At 50.7% G+C, this 19,375-nt stretch overlaps 1 protein-coding gene across 6 annotated transcripts in view; it reads left to right on the top strand.

Moving 5' to 3' along the window:
* Positions 1-17,999, top strand: part of SH3TC2 (SH3 domain and tetratricopeptide repeats 2) — a 28,865-nt gene extending 10,866 nt beyond the window's left edge. Inside the window, exons 9-18 of one of the 6 annotated variants that reach the window (XM_073355818.1) lie at positions 815-1,010; positions 3,356-3,486; positions 6,660-6,701; positions 6,804-8,513; positions 8,642-8,822; positions 11,268-11,418; positions 13,138-13,260; positions 14,092-14,242; positions 14,988-15,184; positions 15,395-17,999. In XM_073355818.1, the coding sequence (XP_073211919.1) occupies positions 815-1,010; positions 3,356-3,486; positions 6,660-6,701; positions 6,804-8,513; positions 8,642-8,822; positions 11,268-11,418; positions 13,138-13,260; positions 14,092-14,242; positions 14,988-15,184; positions 15,395-15,520 (3,008 nt within the window). In that variant the 3' untranslated portion in view covers positions 15,521-17,999. The other 5 variants (XM_073355819.1, XM_073355821.1, XM_073355820.1 and 2 more) reach the window with 5 other exon arrangements.
* The last annotated feature ends 1,376 nt before the right edge of the window (positions 18,000-19,375 follow it).

Raw genomic sequence — 19,375 nt, 5'->3', positions numbered from 1 at the left:
ACAAGAAGCAATGGAGGAGAGAAAAGCAGCATCTTCAGGTTCTCCAGCATTCTGCATGGGGCCTCGAGACAGCATGTGCTTTTGAAAGGCTAACCTTAACAGCCTAGGGTAGAAAGAGCTGCCGACAGTCTGCAGCATCCTCTTATATTCTTTCCCCGCCTTTCCACTTTACTTTTGTTCTCTCTTCTCTCTAGTGCCTCTGTTTCCTTTGGTCCTGTAGGGCCTGAATGTTAAACAATTAGACACACAGAAGTGCACATACCATAGCACACCAGACTTGTGCCTGCAATCCCTGCAACACCATAGAGTAACTGGGTGAGCACATGTGCACACAGCCATTTTTGGGCATTTGCCTCCTCTTGTGTATGGTAACTGCATGTACAAATTAGACACGTCACTGGGTACAAGTACTTGCCTCTCTGCAAGTCAGACCATGAAACATTCACAGACATCTCTGGCAAACTCTGTTCTATGCAGAGTCAGTTTTGCTGTGAGCAGTATGATGCAGAGAATCATGGATTTATTTCCCCCAACCAATCTTCATTATCGGGGTTATTTGCAAGGATTTGGGTCTTTCTCCATCAGGCATCTGACCTGCTTTTTCTGCTTATACCTCCCTCTCCCTGATATCACAAGCATCTTCGCAGAAACCACAAAAAGGAGCAGATCAATCAGGGACAATGGGACCCTGTTTTTATCCACTGCATAAGCATGATCTCTGATTGGCCACCCCACTTCCAACGAGGGAAGGTCCAAATATGCTTAGCACTTGGGCCAACCCACTGAAATCAGATTGTTTCCCTTTGTTTCTCAGGCACGGGGAGGTGCACGGCCACAGAGGATCACAGAGGGAGAGGATGGGATGAACTGAGTTTCTCCAAGGGAGATAGCATAGAGGTTGTTGGTTTTCTTATACCAGGACTGCTGTGGTTTGTGGGGAAATCCACAAGCAGTGGGACCATTGGCTTTGTCCAGAGCAAACACATAGCAGCAGAAACTTGTGAACCTCTGTAAGTATTCCAGACAAACTCCTGGGGCAGGAGGGAGGAAAGGGCTGACTTAGACCCATTCCAGGTATGTGCAGAAATCCCGGTTTCCTTGCAGGAGCTATGTCTAGATTCCATCCCAGGTGTGCTCCGAAGCCAGATTCTCCCTCCAAACAATAAACAGACTGAAGGAGTCTCTACTTAGAACAGACTTAGCTCAGACCTCCTCACAGTCCTGGGTTTCCTGGGACTGTCCTGCTTCGACCCCACCAAGCCCCTAGTCCCAGTTGAAGTGAACATTTCCCACATTCATGACCACCCTGGGTGGGGCGGGGAAAGGGACCTCATAACCGTGTTTGAGAGGACCCCAAACCGAGTAGTGTTGTGGCCTGGCCCACGGGGTCACAGTGCCGCCCAGCTGCCCTTCCACCTACAGAGAGGCAGACAGGCCAAACCTGCATCCCACATTAGCCACTTGAATTGTGGCAAGGTATGTCAGCTGTCACTTCTCCCTTGTCTCAGGTAGTTCTCAAACTGGCTGTTTGTGCCTGCTAAGAACAGTACTATTCTAGGCTCTGGTTTGTTTTATAGTTACACTTGTGTGCTGCTCCTCCCCCTCATCTCAGTGTCACACAACAATTGGCTCCTCTCCACCCTTTTAATATCAGTTGTAAATGTTTATTGGCCACCTAGCTTTGTCAAAGAGGCTGCAGCTTCCTCTGATGGTGATGCACAATGGGCCCTGAAGGAGGCAGAGGAGAGCGCTCAAGAGAGTTCTTTTCTCTGGCCTGCAGGAGAATGCAGCCACTTTGTCACAGCTCCATGCTGAGTGACATTAAACACCAGCTCCAACACCATCAAAAGGAAAAGGCAAGAGCCAGCAGATGAGGCAGGCAGTAACCCCCTTACCCCATAAAGCCCTTGGCAGTGGGCTTTGTTGGCTAATGGAGGACGTAGGCTCCAACTAGAGATACCGCTACTAGGGCTGCAGGTTCACAGAATTAGCATTTTGGTCTGTTTTTCACAGGCTTTCCAATGCTTCAGGCAGCCATTTCTGGGGGTGGGATAACTCAGGATCTTGTCTCCTTGTGGCTTTAATTGCCTAGTTGGTGGAAGTACTGTGAGGAAGCCAGACCGCATTTTTTCCACTCCAGAAGTGGCTCCCGGAGGCAAATAATAAAAGCCCTATTAAAAACACACATAAAAGTGCTAAAAGGAGTGCCTCATACCACGGGCATAGTTTGGGGGAAGGCGGGGCAGGCATGGAATTTGTCCTCCACATGTGGCCCCACGGGTCTTAGTGGAGATGCCCCCCGCCCCGCCCCCAATATAGAAGTCAAACCTTATACCCCTTGTCTGTGGCGCACCATACATGGGAGAGGGAGAATGCACAAACAAAGCCTTGGGCTTCTGCAGCTGTGTTCAGTTGTGCAGCCAAGGGGGTGCCATTGTTGCCCCTTCTGAGATCCCGGGTACCTTCGTGGGTGGCTAGCCTCTCCCGCCACACCTCCACTACTGTTTCTAGCACGCTAGCTCAGCCAAAGTGGGTGCACGGATGTCTGGAAATTACACCTCCAGTGTAAGCATACGCTCCGGGCCTGCTGATCACTTATATTCTGCAGAGGTTCTCGTCTTGCTTAGGGGAGATTTTCCTTCCCCTGAAAAAGGGCCACGCTCCTGTTAGAAATCAGATCCTTCCCTTTGCTCCTGCTCTCGCTCCTGGCTGGTGAAAGCGTTCTTACGGTGGAGCTTCTCTTTCTCTGCAAAGCTTTTTGCACCTCACCCCGGGTATGTGTTTGGCAGACTCCTTTCCACCCACATCCACCGCAGCACAGCACTCCTGGGTGTGGACAGGGCAGAGGGAGCCTATCTCCTTCTGTGAGCCCGGTCCTGCTGTGTAGCCAGACTGACATTCCCAGCCTCCACTCCAGCTGCTTGGGGAGCCTTGCCTTCACCCCAGGACGTGCTGCAATAAAGTGGGGTTATGGAATGCCCTGGCCTCCTCTCCAGGATGCTGCTCAGGACCCAGGCTGCCTGCCACCAGTTCGTGGTGGAGCACTGCAGGAGGTGGGCTTGGCAGCCCTGCCTCAGCTCCAGGACACAGCTCCACTGGCAGGATTTGCCTCGGGATGCAGGGTGTGGGAGGCCAGCAAAGCTGAGAGCCCCGTTGAGTTCCCATGTCAGCGCTCTGATGGGGGAGGGGAGCTGGGCTCCTGTATCCAACCATGACAGAGCGCTGATGGTGGTGGAGGGAGGGGGTTGGGAGCCCTGGCTCTGCCCCATGGTAGAGCTATGGTGGGGGGATTAGGAGCAGGTGGCATGGGAGAGCTGCACTGGCTAATTCCCACTGGTTTGTGCCCCAAACACAGGGGAAAGGGTTCAGTGTTTCTAAGTGAAGAAGAGAAATCCTCCCTTCTCCTCCTCCCTGGCAGCGAGCAGCACTACACCAGCCTCCTCGAGGACCTGGCCCGCACAGACATCACTTCTGTGTACAGGCTTGGTGAGTGCCCCCAGCTGCTTCCTTGGTGCTGCAGCCCTGTCTCTCCTTACACGGGGGCCAATCTGGCAGTCTCTAGCAAGTTCCCTGCCTTATACCCACATTTGGACCTTCAAGGGGGAAATGAGCTGCTAAATGGATGCAGGAGGGGCCGTATCTCGGGCAAGTCCTAGGCCAGGGGTGGGCAAACTTTTTGGCCCGAGGGCCACATCGGGGTTGCGAAACGGTATGGAGGGCTGGGTAGGGAAGGCTGTGCCTCCCCTAACTGCCCCCCCAGGACCCCACCCCCTATCCAACCTTCCCTGCTCCATGTCCTCCCCAACCCCCCGGGATCCCACCCCCTATCCAACCCCCCCTGTTTCCTGTCTCTTGACCGCCCCCCCCCCCCGAACCTCTGCCCCATCCAACTGCCCTGTGTCCCCTGACTGTCCCCCGGGGCCTCCTGCCCCTTATCCAACCCTTACCCTGCCGCTCAGAGCGGCAGGACAGGCTTATTTGAAAGCATGGGAGGTGGGCGGGCGCAAGCCGCGTTGCTGAGGGAGAGGAGAGACAGCAGGGGGGGCCCGGGGGCTAGCTCCTGACTGGCCCCTGAGTTTCTGGCCGGGGAGACTGCTGTGGTTTGTGGGGAAATCCACAAGCAGTGGGACTATTGGCTTTCTCCAGAGCAAACACATAGCAGCAGAAACTTGTGAACCTCTGTAAGTATTCCAGACAAACTCCTGGGGCAGGAGGGAGGGAAGGGCTGACTTAGATCCATTCCAGGTATGTGCAGAAATCCCGGTTTCCTTGCAGGAGCTATGTCTAGATTCCATCCCAGGTGTGCTCCGAAGCCAGATTCTCCCTCCAAACAATAAACAGACTGAAGGAGTCTCTACTTAGAACAGACTTAGCTCAGACCTCCTCACAGTCCTGGGTTTCACGGGACTGTCCTGCTTTGACCCCACCAAGCCCCTGGTCCTAGTTGAAGTGAACATTTCCCACATTCATGACCACCCTGGGTGGGGCGGGGAAAGGGACCTCATAACCGTGTTTGAGAGGACCCCAAACCGAGTAGTGTTGTGGCCTGGCCCACGGGGTCACAGTGCCGCTCAGCTGCCCTTCCACCTACAGAGAGGCAGACAGGCCAAACCTGCATCCCACATTAGCCACTTGAATTGTGGCAAGGTATGTCAGCTGTCACTTCTCCCTTGTCTCAGGTAGTTCTCAAACTGGCTGTTTGTGCCTGCTAAGAACAGGTCTATTCTAGGCTCTGGTTTGTTTTATAGTTACACTTGTGTGCTGCTCCTCCCCCTCATTTCAGTGTCACACAACAATTGAATCATAGAATCATAGAATATCAGGTTGGAAGGGACCTCAGGAGGTCATCTAGTCCAACCCCCTGCTCAAAGCAGGACCAATCCCCAATTAAATCTTCCCAGCCAGGGCTTTGTCAAGCCTGACCTTAAAAACTTCTAAGGAAGGAGATTCTACCACCTCCCTAGGTAATGCATTCCAGTGTTTCACCACCCTCCTCCTGAAGAAGTTTTTCCTAATATCCAACCTAAACCTCCCCCACTGCAACTTGAGACCATTACTCCTTGTCCTGTCCTCTTCTACCACTGAGAATAGTCTAGAACCATCCTCTCTGGAACCACCTCTCAGGTAGTTGAAAGCAGCTATCAAATCCCCTCTCATTCTTCTCTTCTGTAGACTCCTCTCCACCCTTTTAATATCATTTGTAAATGTTTATTGGCCACCTAGCTTTGTCAAAGAGGCTGCAGGTTCTTCTTACAGTGATGCACAATGGGGGGGAGGGATAGCTCAGTGATTTGAGCATTGGCCTGCTAAACCCAGGGTTATGAGTTCAATCCTTGAGGTGGCCATTTCGGGATATGGGGCAAAAATTGGGGATTGGTCCTGCTTTGAGCAGGGGGTTGGACTAGATGACCTCCTGAGGTCCCTTCCAACCCTGATATTCTATGATTCTATGATCCTAGCCCTAAACTGTAACTCACCAGTAGAGGTTGCTGCGCTTAACTGTTCCCGGCCTTGGGTAACCTGCATGTAGGTGCTAATGCTGCACCCCAGCCCCTAGTAAATGACCTTCTCGTGGTTTGAGGCAGCTTCTTTGGCAGATGGGCCCAGCCTGCCAGGATCAGACAAATTAGTGAAGCCCTTTCAAAAGGATTAAATGTTGAGAGGCAAAAAGAATTCAAAGGATTTTCTTGTCAAGTGGGAAACACGATGTGTGTGAACAGAGACCCCGCCACTTCTGCTCCCTAGCCCAGCATTTCTGGGCTCGCAGTGGGATTCTGAGATTGTTAAATGACTAAAGTGAATGGAAGTGATGTTTGCTTGCTAGAGCTGGGGGCTGGGAGCCAGGATTCCAGGGTTCTATTCCCAATGCTTGTTGGGTGATCTTTTGGCAAGATACCCAACCTCGCAGCCTCAGTTCCCCCATCTAAAAAATAGGGATAAAAATATTTAGCTACCTCTACTGCGGTTTGGGAGGCTTAATCCATTAATGTCTGTAAAGCATTTCAGATGGGAGACAAGAGAGCTGCAGCATTATAAATTCTCTTGCCTTCTAGCTTTGTGCTTTAAAGGACACTTTTCTGCACACACAAGGCAATTACCCTTAAATGCATCACCTGCCATGTCCAGAGTATGTGAAAAGGCATGTGAAAGGCAGAGCATGTGTATCCCCTAATAGCAAGCCTATAGGGGGTTGCACACATAATGAGAATGAAGACAGGCTTGATCCCCAGAAAATACATTAGCCCCCGCCCCCTCCACTAGCAATTTGCTCCCCGGAGTGCCTCATCGTCAGTGAGAGATGGCATTGATAAAATCTTGAGCCACAAAAGATGATACCCTCTCATTTCCTGTGTGGGTGTGATGTTGCCAATACCCAATCAAATAAACCCTGCTATCGTCCAGCATTTGGGTACTGTTCTCCATGTTCTTGCATTGATCCCAGCCCTTCAGGATGGGGGGTGGGGAATTGAAATTCTAGCTGAATATGGAGTAGGAATATAGAAATAAATCCACTCCATTGAGTCAGAACACTATAGTTTAGCTGAGATTCAGCATCCTGGAGAGGGGGCAGAAGAACCCTTCCAGGACAGGCTTTGAAGTTACAGAGCTTGCCTCTGGCTGCTAGCACTGACCATGTTTTATTTCTGTTGGCCGTGTAGCTGGTTTCGAACCCACAGCCACGTTTCCAGGAGGGCCATCTGGTGAGTGCATGTGAATGGGGAGATGTACTTTGTTCTGCTGGATTTTGAGGAGGAATCTCCATGTGGGGAAACATTTCTCTGTGGTCTATATGTCCCTTTCAGAGGCTGCTCTTCAGGGGTATAAGGACGTCCAGCTGTTCAAGACCTGTGGGGAATCTGCTGCAAACAGCCTGTCCACACCTAGTGACACAGAGCAGTCTAGCCCGGAGGGCGAAGCATCCCCCACTGCCCTGGAAGAATTTCTTCTGCGGGAGCCAGATGACCTCGATGACCCCAAGTTCTTTATTGACCTGAATGCTGGGCACATGGAGGACGCTGAAGTCTTTGACCCCATACTGACCTTCCTTAACCAAGGGCGCTATGTGGCCCCTTTCCAAAGCCTCTATGACCTCTCCTTTTCCTTCCTCCGCTCCACTTTTTATGGCTTCTCTGATGAGGACAAACTGGTCTTGTACCTCGAGACCTCCAGAAATTGGGCCAAGAGGACTCACTTAGGCTGGGCTCACACCAGGCTCTGTTTCCTTCTGGGAAGGCTGTGCATCAAAAGGGTCAAGTTCTCCCAGGCCCGAGTCTATTTTGAAGAAGCCATGAATGTCATGGACAAGGGGTTTGATGACCTGCCCCTATTGGCTGCACTGCATGTGAACCTTGCCGCTATCTACCTGAAGCAGAAGATGAGGCACAAGTTCTTCTCCATGCTGGGGAAAGCTGTGGCCCTGCTGGCCTGCTTGCCTGGACACTGCTTCAGCTCTGAGAACGAGTTGGAGGTCGTGAAGTACATCCTGAGGGAAGCCATCGTCGTGGGCAATGCCCCCTTGGAGGCCCGGGCCTGCTTTCTTGTTGTCAAGCTTTTCCTGCAGTTGGGCAAATATGACGAGGTCCTGCCCTTTGCAGAGCGCCTTCAGTTCCTCTCTACCTGCGTCTCCAGCCAGGACTCCAGTGCCACATGCTTGGACACGACCCCTATCCTGAGCTACCTCTATGACAAGAAGTACTTGCCGCACATCACGTTGGCTTCCACCAGGCTGTTTGTTCCCAGTGGCATAAAGGGGGCACCGACGCCTATATGGAGAGCTGGCTTAGTCCTCCAAAATACCTCCAAGCTCTTGGGAAGCCAGCTGGGCAGGAGCAGCGTCCCAGCACTTGCTTGCCTGTATCTCAGGCATGCATTGGCCTTCTCCCATGAGAGTGGAGCTGTGTCCACCCAAAAGACCTTGTGTGCTGTCTTGTCCAAAATGTACCTCCAGCATGACATGTTAGATAGAGCACTTTATTATTCTGCCAGAGCTGTAGCCCTTGGCAGGCTGATGAGTGAGGAGGAGGCCTTTGAATCTTCCCTTTTCTTGGGGTGGATGTATGTTCTGGCCAGCCAGCCGGCTAAGGCTAAGGCGATCATGTTGCGGCTCCTGCATTCTCTGCGCGAGACAGACAGTGTTACTCAGGATGGGGCAGTTCGCAACCTCCTGGCCATTGCCCTCAAAGAAGAAGGAAAGGTGAAGAAGGCAGCAGAGAATTACCTATGGGCCTTAAAAAAAGCCAAGGAGACTGGCAACAGGCAGAACCAGGCTATTGCCCTGGCCAACTTTGGACACCTGACTCTCTCGTGCGGGGCGAGCCAGCTGGCAGAGAGCTACTTCCTCCAGTCTGTTCAACTGTATATTGAACTCCAGGGTGGGGAAGATTCAGAGATAGAGCTGGTGCAGGTCCTTCTGTGGCTGGCACAGGCCATGCTGAGTAGGCACAGGATAGAAGACAGCAAACTCTGTTATGAGCTAGCACTGGTGTTTGCCCTGAAGTCACACAATGTGAAGAGTGAGTATATTAATTAGGGTTTTGTTGAGGGAGGAGGGTATAGAGGGAAGGTACTTGTCTTTTTGCTGTATCTTCTTAGATCTCTAATGTACCCCATTTAATCGTACCCCCCTCCCCATACCATACAGGTCAGCTTCATATCACTGAGTCCCTCTGCCATTTCTACAGCAAAGTATCCCCAAATCCTGGGGCCTGCATCACCTACCATGAACACTGGGTATCCCTGGCACAGCAGCTCCGGGACAGAGAGATAGAAGGGAATGTCCTGCAGACCCTCAGCCAGCTCTACCAGACTCTAGACATACCCAAGTAAGTCAGTCCCATGGTCATACCCATTGCAGAGGTTGCTGGTTGGGAGTCTCTGCTTAAGACCAACAGCTTCCTCTCAAATGTACAGGGCACGGTCTCCAGTGGGCCAAGAAGAAGAGGCGATTATATGTGTGTCATAGCACTTACCATGCCTCACACTCTATCAGCAGAAGTCATGAAAAAGGCAACATTTGCCAGCCTTTACTATTCCGTCTCTGCCGATATCTCATATTGTAAGTAAAGGGGGAAATGGTTTAATTTCAGATACAACCATATGGTAACTTGGCAAATGTTGAAATTTTAATGGTGACCACTATGCGATAGGATTTAAAACAGGTAGTGGTTCCTGATATTTGAACTACATGGAAATACACACTCTGCCTTATCTCCTGCATACTACCAGAGGTTGTAAGAGCTGGCAGCCTTACACTGACCTGGTACACAGGATACAGAGTGAAAATTTTAATAAGCATCTCCTCAAGAGGCTGTGATAGGAGCATCTTATGCAATAAAGAGAGCTTAGTACAAACAGGTGAGTTATAACCAATTGAACTGGGTCTGGGTGAGATCCATCCCTTCTGTAACTCTGCTGACGCCAGTGGACTAATGCTAGGGAGGAATTTGGCTCAGTGTCAACCGAAAGGGGTTCCCTAACTAGGGCTTGAGTTGTGCTGGACACTCCGGAATGCTGTTCTGGCACTGGGTTTTTTTTTTTCTTTTGGTGATCCAGTACTTCCATTACTGAGTGATAATCCCAGAAGTACTGGGAGTGTGTTCCAGCACTTATTTTTTTAGGACTTAGTCGCTGTCCTTAACCAGAATAGGAACTCAGCCTCTGACACTCTAAATACCCTTCAGCAAAAATCTGCATTATGCCACAGAGATCAATAGGCTCAGAGCTCTGTCAGATCAACTGAGGGTGCAAATTCTAGGGGGAAACAGCTCCTAGGGGAAATGCCTGGTTTCCAGTGCCCCTTGATGCACAGACAGATTAATAGATTCCCAGGCCAGAAGGGCCCGTTGTGATCAGCTAGTCTGACCTCCTGTATAATACAGGCCAGAGAACTTTCCCCAAATTGTTCCTGATGAACAACAGCATATTTCTTAGGAGAAACATTCAATGTTGATTTTTAAAATTGTCATTGATGAAGAACCCACCACAGCCCTTGGTAAGTTGTTCCAATAGTTAATCACCCTAGCTGTTAAAAATGTACACCTTTATTTCCAGTCAGAATCTGTCAAGATTGCACTGTACCTTGGTCTGCTAGATCAAAGAGCCCATTATCAAATACTTGTTCCTTGGGTGACTCTGGGGGGTTCTGTTTCTTGAGGCATAGATTTGAAGGCTGTCAAGGACCATTAGATCATCCCGTCTGACCTCCTGGGTATCACAGGCCAGAAAATTTCACTGTTACCCCTAGATTGAGTCCAATATCTTGGTGTAGATTAAAGTAGAGTTTCCAGAAAGATACCCAATCTTCATTTGAAGACATCAAGAGATGGAGAATCCACCACTTCCCTTGGTAGTTTGTTCCAGTGGTGAATCACCCTCCCTGTTCAAAATTAGCACCTTGTTTCTAATTTGAATTTGTCTGATTTCAGCTTCCAGACATTGGTTCTTGTTGTTTAATCCACTAGATTAAAGAGCCCTTTAATACCCACTGTTTTCTCCCCACGAAGATATTACACTCTGTAATCAAATCACCTTTTAATCTCTTGAACAGATGAGGCCAGAGGGGACAGGGAGGCGCACAGAGTTTGACAGACAACTGTAGTATTTAGTTTTTTAAAAGCAAACGTGTTGAATCGCACTAAGTTAGTGCCAATCTCCGTGGAACATTTAACTGGCCAGGCATGTGGTCATGGAATAATTTGGATATTAACCTGCCCATGCGAGGTCACAGTGAGCTCAGAGGGAAGGAATGCAGGAAGCAGACACCTGTCCTGTGAACTGTTCCCTCCCTGAACTAACAGGACAGCTGGAGTCTGGGAGCCCCAAGGACAACAACCAAACAGGCAGAGCTGCCATACTGTGCTGGTACTCCTGCATGCCACTGCCCCCTTCTGGATGAAAAATGAGATGCTCAAGTGCTTGTCAGTTTGCCCGCTAGTGGCCTGGAAAGAGGAGCTAGGCCCTGGAACTGTTGCTAGTGGAAGTTCCCCTTTAGCTGGAGTGAACAGGAGAGAGATGTGTTTGGGGAACCAAATGTTGCTAACTGCAGGGCTGATGTATGTAAGTGCTCAAGGCTCGTGTAGTTGGACTATGCCACTGCATGCAGCAGCGATTTGCTCTGTACAGGAGTAACCTTTGGGGTTTGTGCCAGGGAGCCGAACGGAAGGTGGTCCACATGGGGCTGTGACAAAGGGGGAAGGAATGCAGGACGTTTTGCTGAGCTGCAGCTCTACAATTTCTCTGTAATGACTGATCACTTGTTAACCCTACAGGTCCCTGAGACGGTCTCTGGACTGCACCAAACAGAGCTTAAGGATCTTCATTGACCTGGGGGAGACAGTCAAAGCGGCTCAGGCCTGGCTGCAGGCTGGAAGGCTCTATTATCTCCTGCAAGAGGATGAGCTGGTGGAAATGTACTTCCAGGTAGGGTGTGGGTGGCTGGAAGAGTTTGCCATGGCAGCTCTTTGCTATTAATCTATAGGCATGGCTACCAATCATCCAGCCACCCGTTTGCTAGGAGTGTCTTTGGCAAGAAGATCCCACCATGCAGAGGGTCCCCTCACTGTTAACTGGCAAACCACCAACTGAAGGAGAAGTGAGCACACTGGTGTGTATGGAATAGCAGGTGTTACATGCACAGCCACTGGGGTTTGGTGACCTCCTGAGTGAAAGGCATTGGATTCAGCATGTGAGAATAGAAACTCGGATTTTCAGAGGGATTGTCAGGGGTTAGGTGCCCAGATCCCATTGAAAGCCATATAGACTAAAGGGAAGTGGTGGAAGCCCCATTGCTTAGGACTAAGAACAGGCAGGACAAAGCGTTACACCATGTAGAACAGGGAATAACCCTACCTTGCCAACTGGGTGGACTGGACTGCATGATCTAGTAGGTTCTGTCCATCTCTAATTTCTATGATTCTAGCATTTGAACAGTAGAGGGGAAAAACAGCCCATAATCTCTGGTGGAAACATTGATTGCGGGAAGCAATCTCTTTTAAAGAGGGTGCCCCTCCCATCAGCCCCAGACTAAGCAGAGCAGAGGGTTGCTGATGGTGTGATCTGCTGCTAGGATGTGCAGTAAAGCAACAGCCTGGATACGCAGCATTAGGAACCCTTTAAACTGGTGGGACTGGCCGGCATGGGGTTTAGTGCTAGTAACAGGGGAGAGACATTCACCTTTATGTCACCAGCATGAATCTAAACCTAGACAGTAGTGGCTGGAAGTTGTCAGGATCAGATGGCTTCTCATGGACCTATGTGTAATGAATGGGTGGCCTCAGCCTCCTTCCTGATGGTCAAGTGCTCACAGCAGGCAGATCAATGGCGCCATCGTCAATGGTAGTAATTAATGCCCTGGCTGGTGGGTGGTTTGACCAGGGAGGCCATGGATTTAATGAGCAGTGGAGAGTGACCTCTCATTAAGGAAGGGGAACTATAGGCTGAATATCAGGCAGCAATTCCCAAGGGTGGTGGTCTCCCCGTCTGAGGGAAGATTATTTATAATACTAAGCATACACTAAGGAACAATCCTGCACTGGCTGGGAGATGGCCTAAATAGGACCTTGTAGCCAAATTCATCATTGCAACAAGCGGGTGCTGCCCCACTGATGTCAATGTAGCTACATGCGCGCGCTCCAGCCATACATTTGGCGCAGCTGGTCTTTCCCCTCTCTAGATTTTGATTCCCTCAGCGCCCTTTGAGGTGGTTCCACCAAGTTATGGCTGAAGCCCAGCAGCAGGGCAGCATCTGGGGAAAGCTTGCACAGCCACTGGCAGCCCTGTTCCACTTCCTATGAATAATATTCAGATGTCTTTGGTTTCCAGGGATGTCAGTCTGGCACATCACACCTGCATGGCAATTTGGGTTCCGCTCCTAATGTCAAAACTGCACGCATGTAACTTGCAAAGGCAGTTATCACAGCTAGCTGTGCATGAATAGCAGTAACTGTGCTTCCAAATGCAAATGACCAGTTGGTCTCCTAATTGCATGCATAGCTGCTGCAACTGAGAACGCAAATTATGCATATACTCAGCTCTGAAGACTTGGGCCTACGCTTCTTATTGTTATAGTAGAAAATCACGCAGAGTGTGAATGTGGCGCTGCCTCTTTCAGGCTCTCACCCTGAGTCCTTCTCCTTCCAGGCAGCCATACAGACTGCACTGATACCAGGGGAGTTGTCCGTGGCCATGGACCTGTATGAAGAGGCTGGGGATATCTTTTTCAATGGCAACCGAAACAGGCACCGAGCAGTGGAATATTACAGGGTACCTAGCCCACAGAGCATTGGCATCAGGGTGACCCGGCTGTGCAAATGGCCACAGCAAGATCTCCAGCTGAGCGGCATGTTTTGTGAAGTCATTCAGAAAAGGCAATAGAGAAGCTGAAAGGGGAAAATGGTGGTGGGGAGGTGGGATGTGTCCGAGCATGAGAGATCAAAGATGACCATTGCACTCTGCTGGGCATGGCCAGAGGCACAACGCATCAGGTAACCTGGCTCTGAAGCCCAGACACCTCTGGCAACAGTTGCTGCCTCAGTCAGAGCTCAGCTGCGAGAGGGGACAGGGTTTCCTAGAAAGCCTGAGCCGTTGCTTCCCTGGAAGCTCACAGGATATACCGAGCAACCGTGGCTGTCTTTACACAGAATTACATTGTACCCAGGAGAACTGAGTTCTGAGGCTTGCAGGGCACTGGCTGGTGGAAAGTGCATGGGCTGTAGGGATGCTTCATGGCAGGGCAAACAGCCAAGGACAGAACGTGGCAAGTGTGTTGGACTGAGGGCAGAAGCCATTTATGGTTCTTACACAGTTCCCTTTACTATAGCGTCTGCAAGGGCTTTCCCCTGAGAGGTAGGCAAGTGTTATTAACTCCTGTTCATACGGGCTGAGGCAGAGAGATTAAGCAACTTGCCCAGGTCACACATGGTCTCTGAGGCAGAGCAGGGAAATTAACCTGGCTTTCTAAAGTCCCAGGCTCATGCCCTGACTCCTGCACCATCCTTCCTCTGTAGCTGGCACCTTGGGGCTACTCTGTGCCGTGCAGGGTTTGAACTGGAACTGCCCAAGATGGCTGTGGGCTATTGTCCCCTCTCTCCCCAGGGAGGTGCTGTGCCTTTGGCCAGGAAACTGAAGGCCACCAGGACAGAGCTGCGGCTGTTCAATAAGCTGGCAGAGCTGCACATTGGGCTGCAGGGCTACGAGAAGGCCCTGGAATTTGCCACACTGGCAGCCAGGCTCAGCAGCAGCGCAGGTGAGTGGTTCGGTCCCCAGGCATCAGAAGGAGTTATCTGTCCCCATGTCTTTTCCAAAGTGTGCGGGGGTGGGTGGGGAGGAGGCAAGAGAGAAAAGTCTGTCTGAATGTATTGGCCAGGAAGGTAAGTTCCTAGTTTAATGAAGGCTCTGGATGGTCTTTTACTGTCTCGGGGTAAAGTCTTCTTTAAGCACATGGCTGGGGCCCTGGCTGATAGGCTCATGGAATGCCTGGCTCTCCCACGCTGCCGTGGGGGAGACCTGAGTCTGATGGGAAGTTTGTTGTTTTGCCAGAGCCTGGGATATTCAGGGTGGTTGTAATGTGGTGATGCCTCACCGCCCTAGTTCTTCTTTCCCCAATGGAACTCCTCACCACCCTTGCCCAATTCTGGGCAAGAATTGCTTCTGCCAATGCCAATATATAGCTCTTAGCTGCACCCTGTGTTGAAAGAACCCATGCAGTCCTGGCATATCCATAGAATTATATATTGAATTATATACACAGAAGCATTCATCCCCTGTTAACCTGTGCTGATGGTGACAACGATCTTGTTGATGGCCATGTCCCCACTGTACCATCTTCATGTCCATTCTCACCCATCTCCTCATTCACAGATGTCCACACTTCCCCTGACTGTGAAGCACACCCATTCTAGAATTCCTCAGGGTCCATGGGCTCCATGCTCAGTTGTCCAGGAATGGGAATGATTTATAGCTGGCTGCAGTATCATTATATCATTTTCCAGGAGATCAGTTGCAAGAGCTGGTTGCATTTCACCGCCTGGCTACGGTGTACTATTTCCTGCAGATCTATGAGATGGCAGAGGACTGCTATCTGAAGACACTTGCCCTGCACTCTCCGGTGCTGCAGTGTGCGGAAGAGGCCATGTACTATTGCAAGGTTTACTGCCGCCTTGGCAACCTGACCCTGCACAAACTGAAGGTGAGAAGCGTCTTTCCATGCTGTGCTGAATATAATGGTCTAGCTGGAGTATCTGCTAGAGTATCCCTATGTCTATCCTGGAATTCAGCTGCTAGAACAGAGGGGTCTAGTGTAGACAGAGATCCAGGGACTGGGCCCTGGTCCAGTTCCAGCACTGGGCACTTCAGTTCAAACCAGTCCCTCATGTTTTCCCTTGTCCTTTGTGATTAGGATGAACAAGATGCTGCTGCCTACTTCCTGTTGGCCCTGGCTGCTGCCACCGAGCTGGGAGACCAGAAGCTCCAAGGTGCCATTCATGCCAAGCTGGCTCTCATATACAATGCTCCCCTGTGGTAGAAGGGCCCGGATTGGTGTGCTACATATCGGGCCAGGTGGCTGAGTGAAGGAGGACATGTCGTTTGAGAAGCCTCCTCATGGGACCCACACGCTCCAACATGGAAAACAGCCAAACCAAGTTATCTTCTTACCTCATTGCTGAAGGGCAGCCATGTGCGTTCAGAGCAACAGCAAACATATAGTCCTGCGCCCCGGCCTGTTCCCAAGCCAGGTTATCGTCACGTGTCTAACATTCAGATGGAAAGACCAGCTGTTTGGGACGAGACACCTTCCCCTGAGATCACTCGCAGGCTTTGCTCTTGGGTCACCTGGAAACCAGATGAAATCATCATCCCAGCCTGGTCAGTTAGCATTAACTGCAAAGCACATAAGTAGGAGACACCACCACCACCACCCGTACCCTGCTTCCAAACCAGACTTACTGCATTTTCTGTACTACATGGGGGAGGCTCAGTGGCAACACAGTTATCAGCCTGAGCTAGGATGGAACCAAAGTCCAGTGTTTGGGAATGCACGGGATGGAGATTGTGGAAGTGGCCACTAGATGGCACTCCAAGAACGCAGCTGATCTGAGGGGACTGGTGCTGAAACTCATCCCTGATGGTGGGAAAGTGTTTTGTAGGGTCATCAGTCCGATGCTCATCTCAGAGAATACGCCCTTCCCACCTGCAGCCCTATAGACTTGGGCTGAACAAATGGCCTTTGGGGCCATCGGTGGGAGCTTTGGCTCTAATTCCAGGGGTATTTTAACGTGTCCGATAGCAATTGTATTATTTATTTCTGTATTTTCTGTTCAGTCTGTCTCCTGTCTGTGAGGGGGCAGATGAGCTACCTAGATGCCACAAGCACACAGGATCAGTTATAAAGCATCCCTCCTACAACGCACCATGATGTATGTTCCAACAGCTAACCCAGCACCTATCTGGGGACAGTAAATAGGTGACAGTTTCCCATGCAGGAGGGAGGAACTGTCCTCCCTAAAGCCACAGACAAAGGGTAGGACAGGATTCTGGCTTTGCAGCATGAATGCCATGGGAAGAGGGAGGAGCCCATGCGTCCGCCTTCTGCCTGCACAGGCGAGGGCATTGCTAAACTGCAGCCCTTGCTGTCACTTTGTGCAAAGCTGCAACATGCGCCTCCACTCATACCCCAGCAAGTGTGCAGGGATGATGAGCCATGATCATCCCCTCAGCCACGTTGGCCTTGCCTCCTCGGGGCTGTGCTGCATGGATATGTCAGATGGGAACCCAGACTAGCTCCCAAGGGACTGCACTAGGTCTGTCTTAATATTGGCGCCTTCTGGGAAGAGTGGGTGGAAGAGGCTCTTCCCTCTGCCCATCTCTTTCTCCCTGTACTCAGCCCCTCTGCACAGGGACAGTCAGATTTTGGCCCAGATGTTGCAGAAAAGTAACCAACAGCGCATTGCACAAGGAGCAGCAGCAGCGCTGGAGGTGCTGTCTCTGCTCTGGCCATGATCTGCAGCCCAATCCTGCTGCTGCTGGTTTCTAAATATTAGTACCTTTCACTGCTGGGAGATTTCAAAGGAAAAACACCTCACAAAATCTCTATTTCTTGAGCCCTTTGCATCCACTTCCTCTTACCAGGTATGAAGCCCTGTCAAGGGGAGGGGAGGAGAGATTCCAAGAACCAGTGTGTTTTTGTCGCTCCCATCCCATCCCCTGCCGGTATTATATTTGATGTGATGGGGAAGGCTGGGGAAGCAGGTACTTATCTGCTGCCCAGGGAGTGATGGGGAAGAGGGAGAGTGATGGTGGGAGGGAGTGTAACACACTTGCTATTTCCATAATGCTACAAATCCTTCCTGTTTCCATAGCTCCTGAAATCTCAGGGTTCTCAGCAGAAAGGCAGCCAGCTCCGTCTGGGGAACGGGAGAGCCACTGTGGGTGGGGTGGCATGGAGGGGGAAGGGGGAGCATGGCAGCCACTGTTCTGCCCCACCAGCACTGCCCAACAGGGAGGGGAAGTGACTCTGTCCTGGCAAATCCCAAGTCTGACAGTGACCACCTGGCCTGTAAAGTGGAGCGGCTAACAGTCGTCCTGTGCGGGGACCGCCCATTGCACAGGTGGCAGACGCCAGGAAAGTTAGAAGGGTGTGCTGTGCAGAGGGCAGGGCACATGCAGAGCCTCTTCACACCAGCCTGCCTTGCGTCTGAACGCCTACTCCCTTGGGATAGGTCCTGGGATAGTGGGAGAGGGAGTGTTTCTGTGAAGACCCCTGGCTGCCTGCAGTAGCAGTCAGCCCCTCTGTCTTTTGTTAGGTCAGTAGGACACCTCATACTGTGAAGCTTTGAGCTGCACGGGATGCTGGAGATGTAGAAAGACACTTTAGAGAGTGGCAATGGAACAAGCAGATAGGCAAGTGCCAAGTACGCACAGTGCTTCTGAACACCTCGCGCTTGGCTGTCTTCTAACCATGTCTCACCACTTGAGGGCAATAAATCACAGTTCTTCCCGCTTGACATGTCTGAGTCCTGACTGAAAACAAACAAGGAAGATTTTCATTTTTAATTGATATGGATTTACGAACTGGTTGGGGGCGGGGTTTAAGATGCTGAGGCCCAGTGCTTCAGGAACACCTGTGGAGGGCTCCATGTTTGGACAACTAGAGTCTTATACGTCCAGCCCTGTCTTCATCAAGGGACACAGTCGAGAGCATTTTCATACTGTTTTTATTTATTCGTAAATCCTAAACAAATGACTTTTATTGCCCAATCGTTTTTGCAAACACTGGCTTCATTCCCCCCTCTGAACTGTATGGAGCATCTGTCGACATGGCAATGGATTGTTTGCAGCTTGTTTACCTGAGGGTGACCAGTCAACAACGCCATCAGCCTGTCAAAACTGCCCTGGGGATAGCTTGGGAAGGTAAATCCTAATCCCATCCAAAGTACTGCAGACTCTTAGAAGAGCCATTACCAAACCACTCTCCTCCTCCCGCTACTTTTTAGTCTCTAGTCTCAAATTTCAGTGGAGTTTGCCCAGCCTGAGCCAGTAACCTCCTGAGATACTTGAGGTTGAGTTCCAGCCTCTTTTGCTGTCCGAAATATAGGGATTAAAGAAGTCTCTCTTTTTCATTCATGAGCTCAGACTAGCTGAGTGGGGAATGGACCTTGCCTTAGAATCAGAGAATATCAGGGTTGGAAGGGACCTCAGGAGATCTAGTCCAACCCCCTGCTCAAAGCCAGACCAATCCCCAACTAAATCATCCCAGCCAGAACTTTGTCAAGCCTGACCTGGAAAACCTCTAAGGAAGGAGATTCCACCACCTCCCGAGGTAACCCATTCCAGCGCTTCACCACCCTCCTAGTGAAAAAGTTTTCCTAATATCCAACCTAAACCTCCCCCACAGCAACTTGAGACCATTACTCCTCGTTCTGTCATCTGCTACCACAGAGAACAGTCTAGATCCATCCTCTTTGGAACGCCCCTTCAGGTAGTTGAAAGCAACTATCAAATCCCCCCTCATTCTTCACTTCCGCAGACGAAACAATCCCAGTTCCCTCAGCCTCTCCTCATAAGTCATGTGTTCCAGTCCCCTAATCATTTTTGTTGCCCTCCGCTGGACTCTTTCCAGTTTTTCCACATCCTTCTTGTAGTGTGGGGCCCAAAACTGGACACAGTACTCCACATGAGGCCTCACCAATGTCAAATAGAGGGGAATAATCACGTCCCTTGATCTGCTGGCAATGCCCCTACTTATACATCCCAAAATGCCATTGGGCCTTCTTGGCAACAAGGGCACAATGTTGACTCATATCCAGCTTCTCGTCCACTATAACTCCTAGGTCCTTTTCTGCAGAACTGCTACCTAGCCATTTGGTCCCTAGTCTATAGC

This window comes from Lepidochelys kempii, chromosome 8, assembly GCF_965140265.1.
Source record: "Lepidochelys kempii isolate rLepKem1 chromosome 8, rLepKem1.hap2, whole genome shotgun sequence".
Classification (NCBI taxonomy): Eukaryota; Metazoa; Chordata; order Testudines; family Cheloniidae; genus Lepidochelys; species Lepidochelys kempii.
The sequence above is the reverse complement of the archived record's forward strand: the minus strand, read 5'-3'. Positions and strand labels throughout refer to the sequence as shown.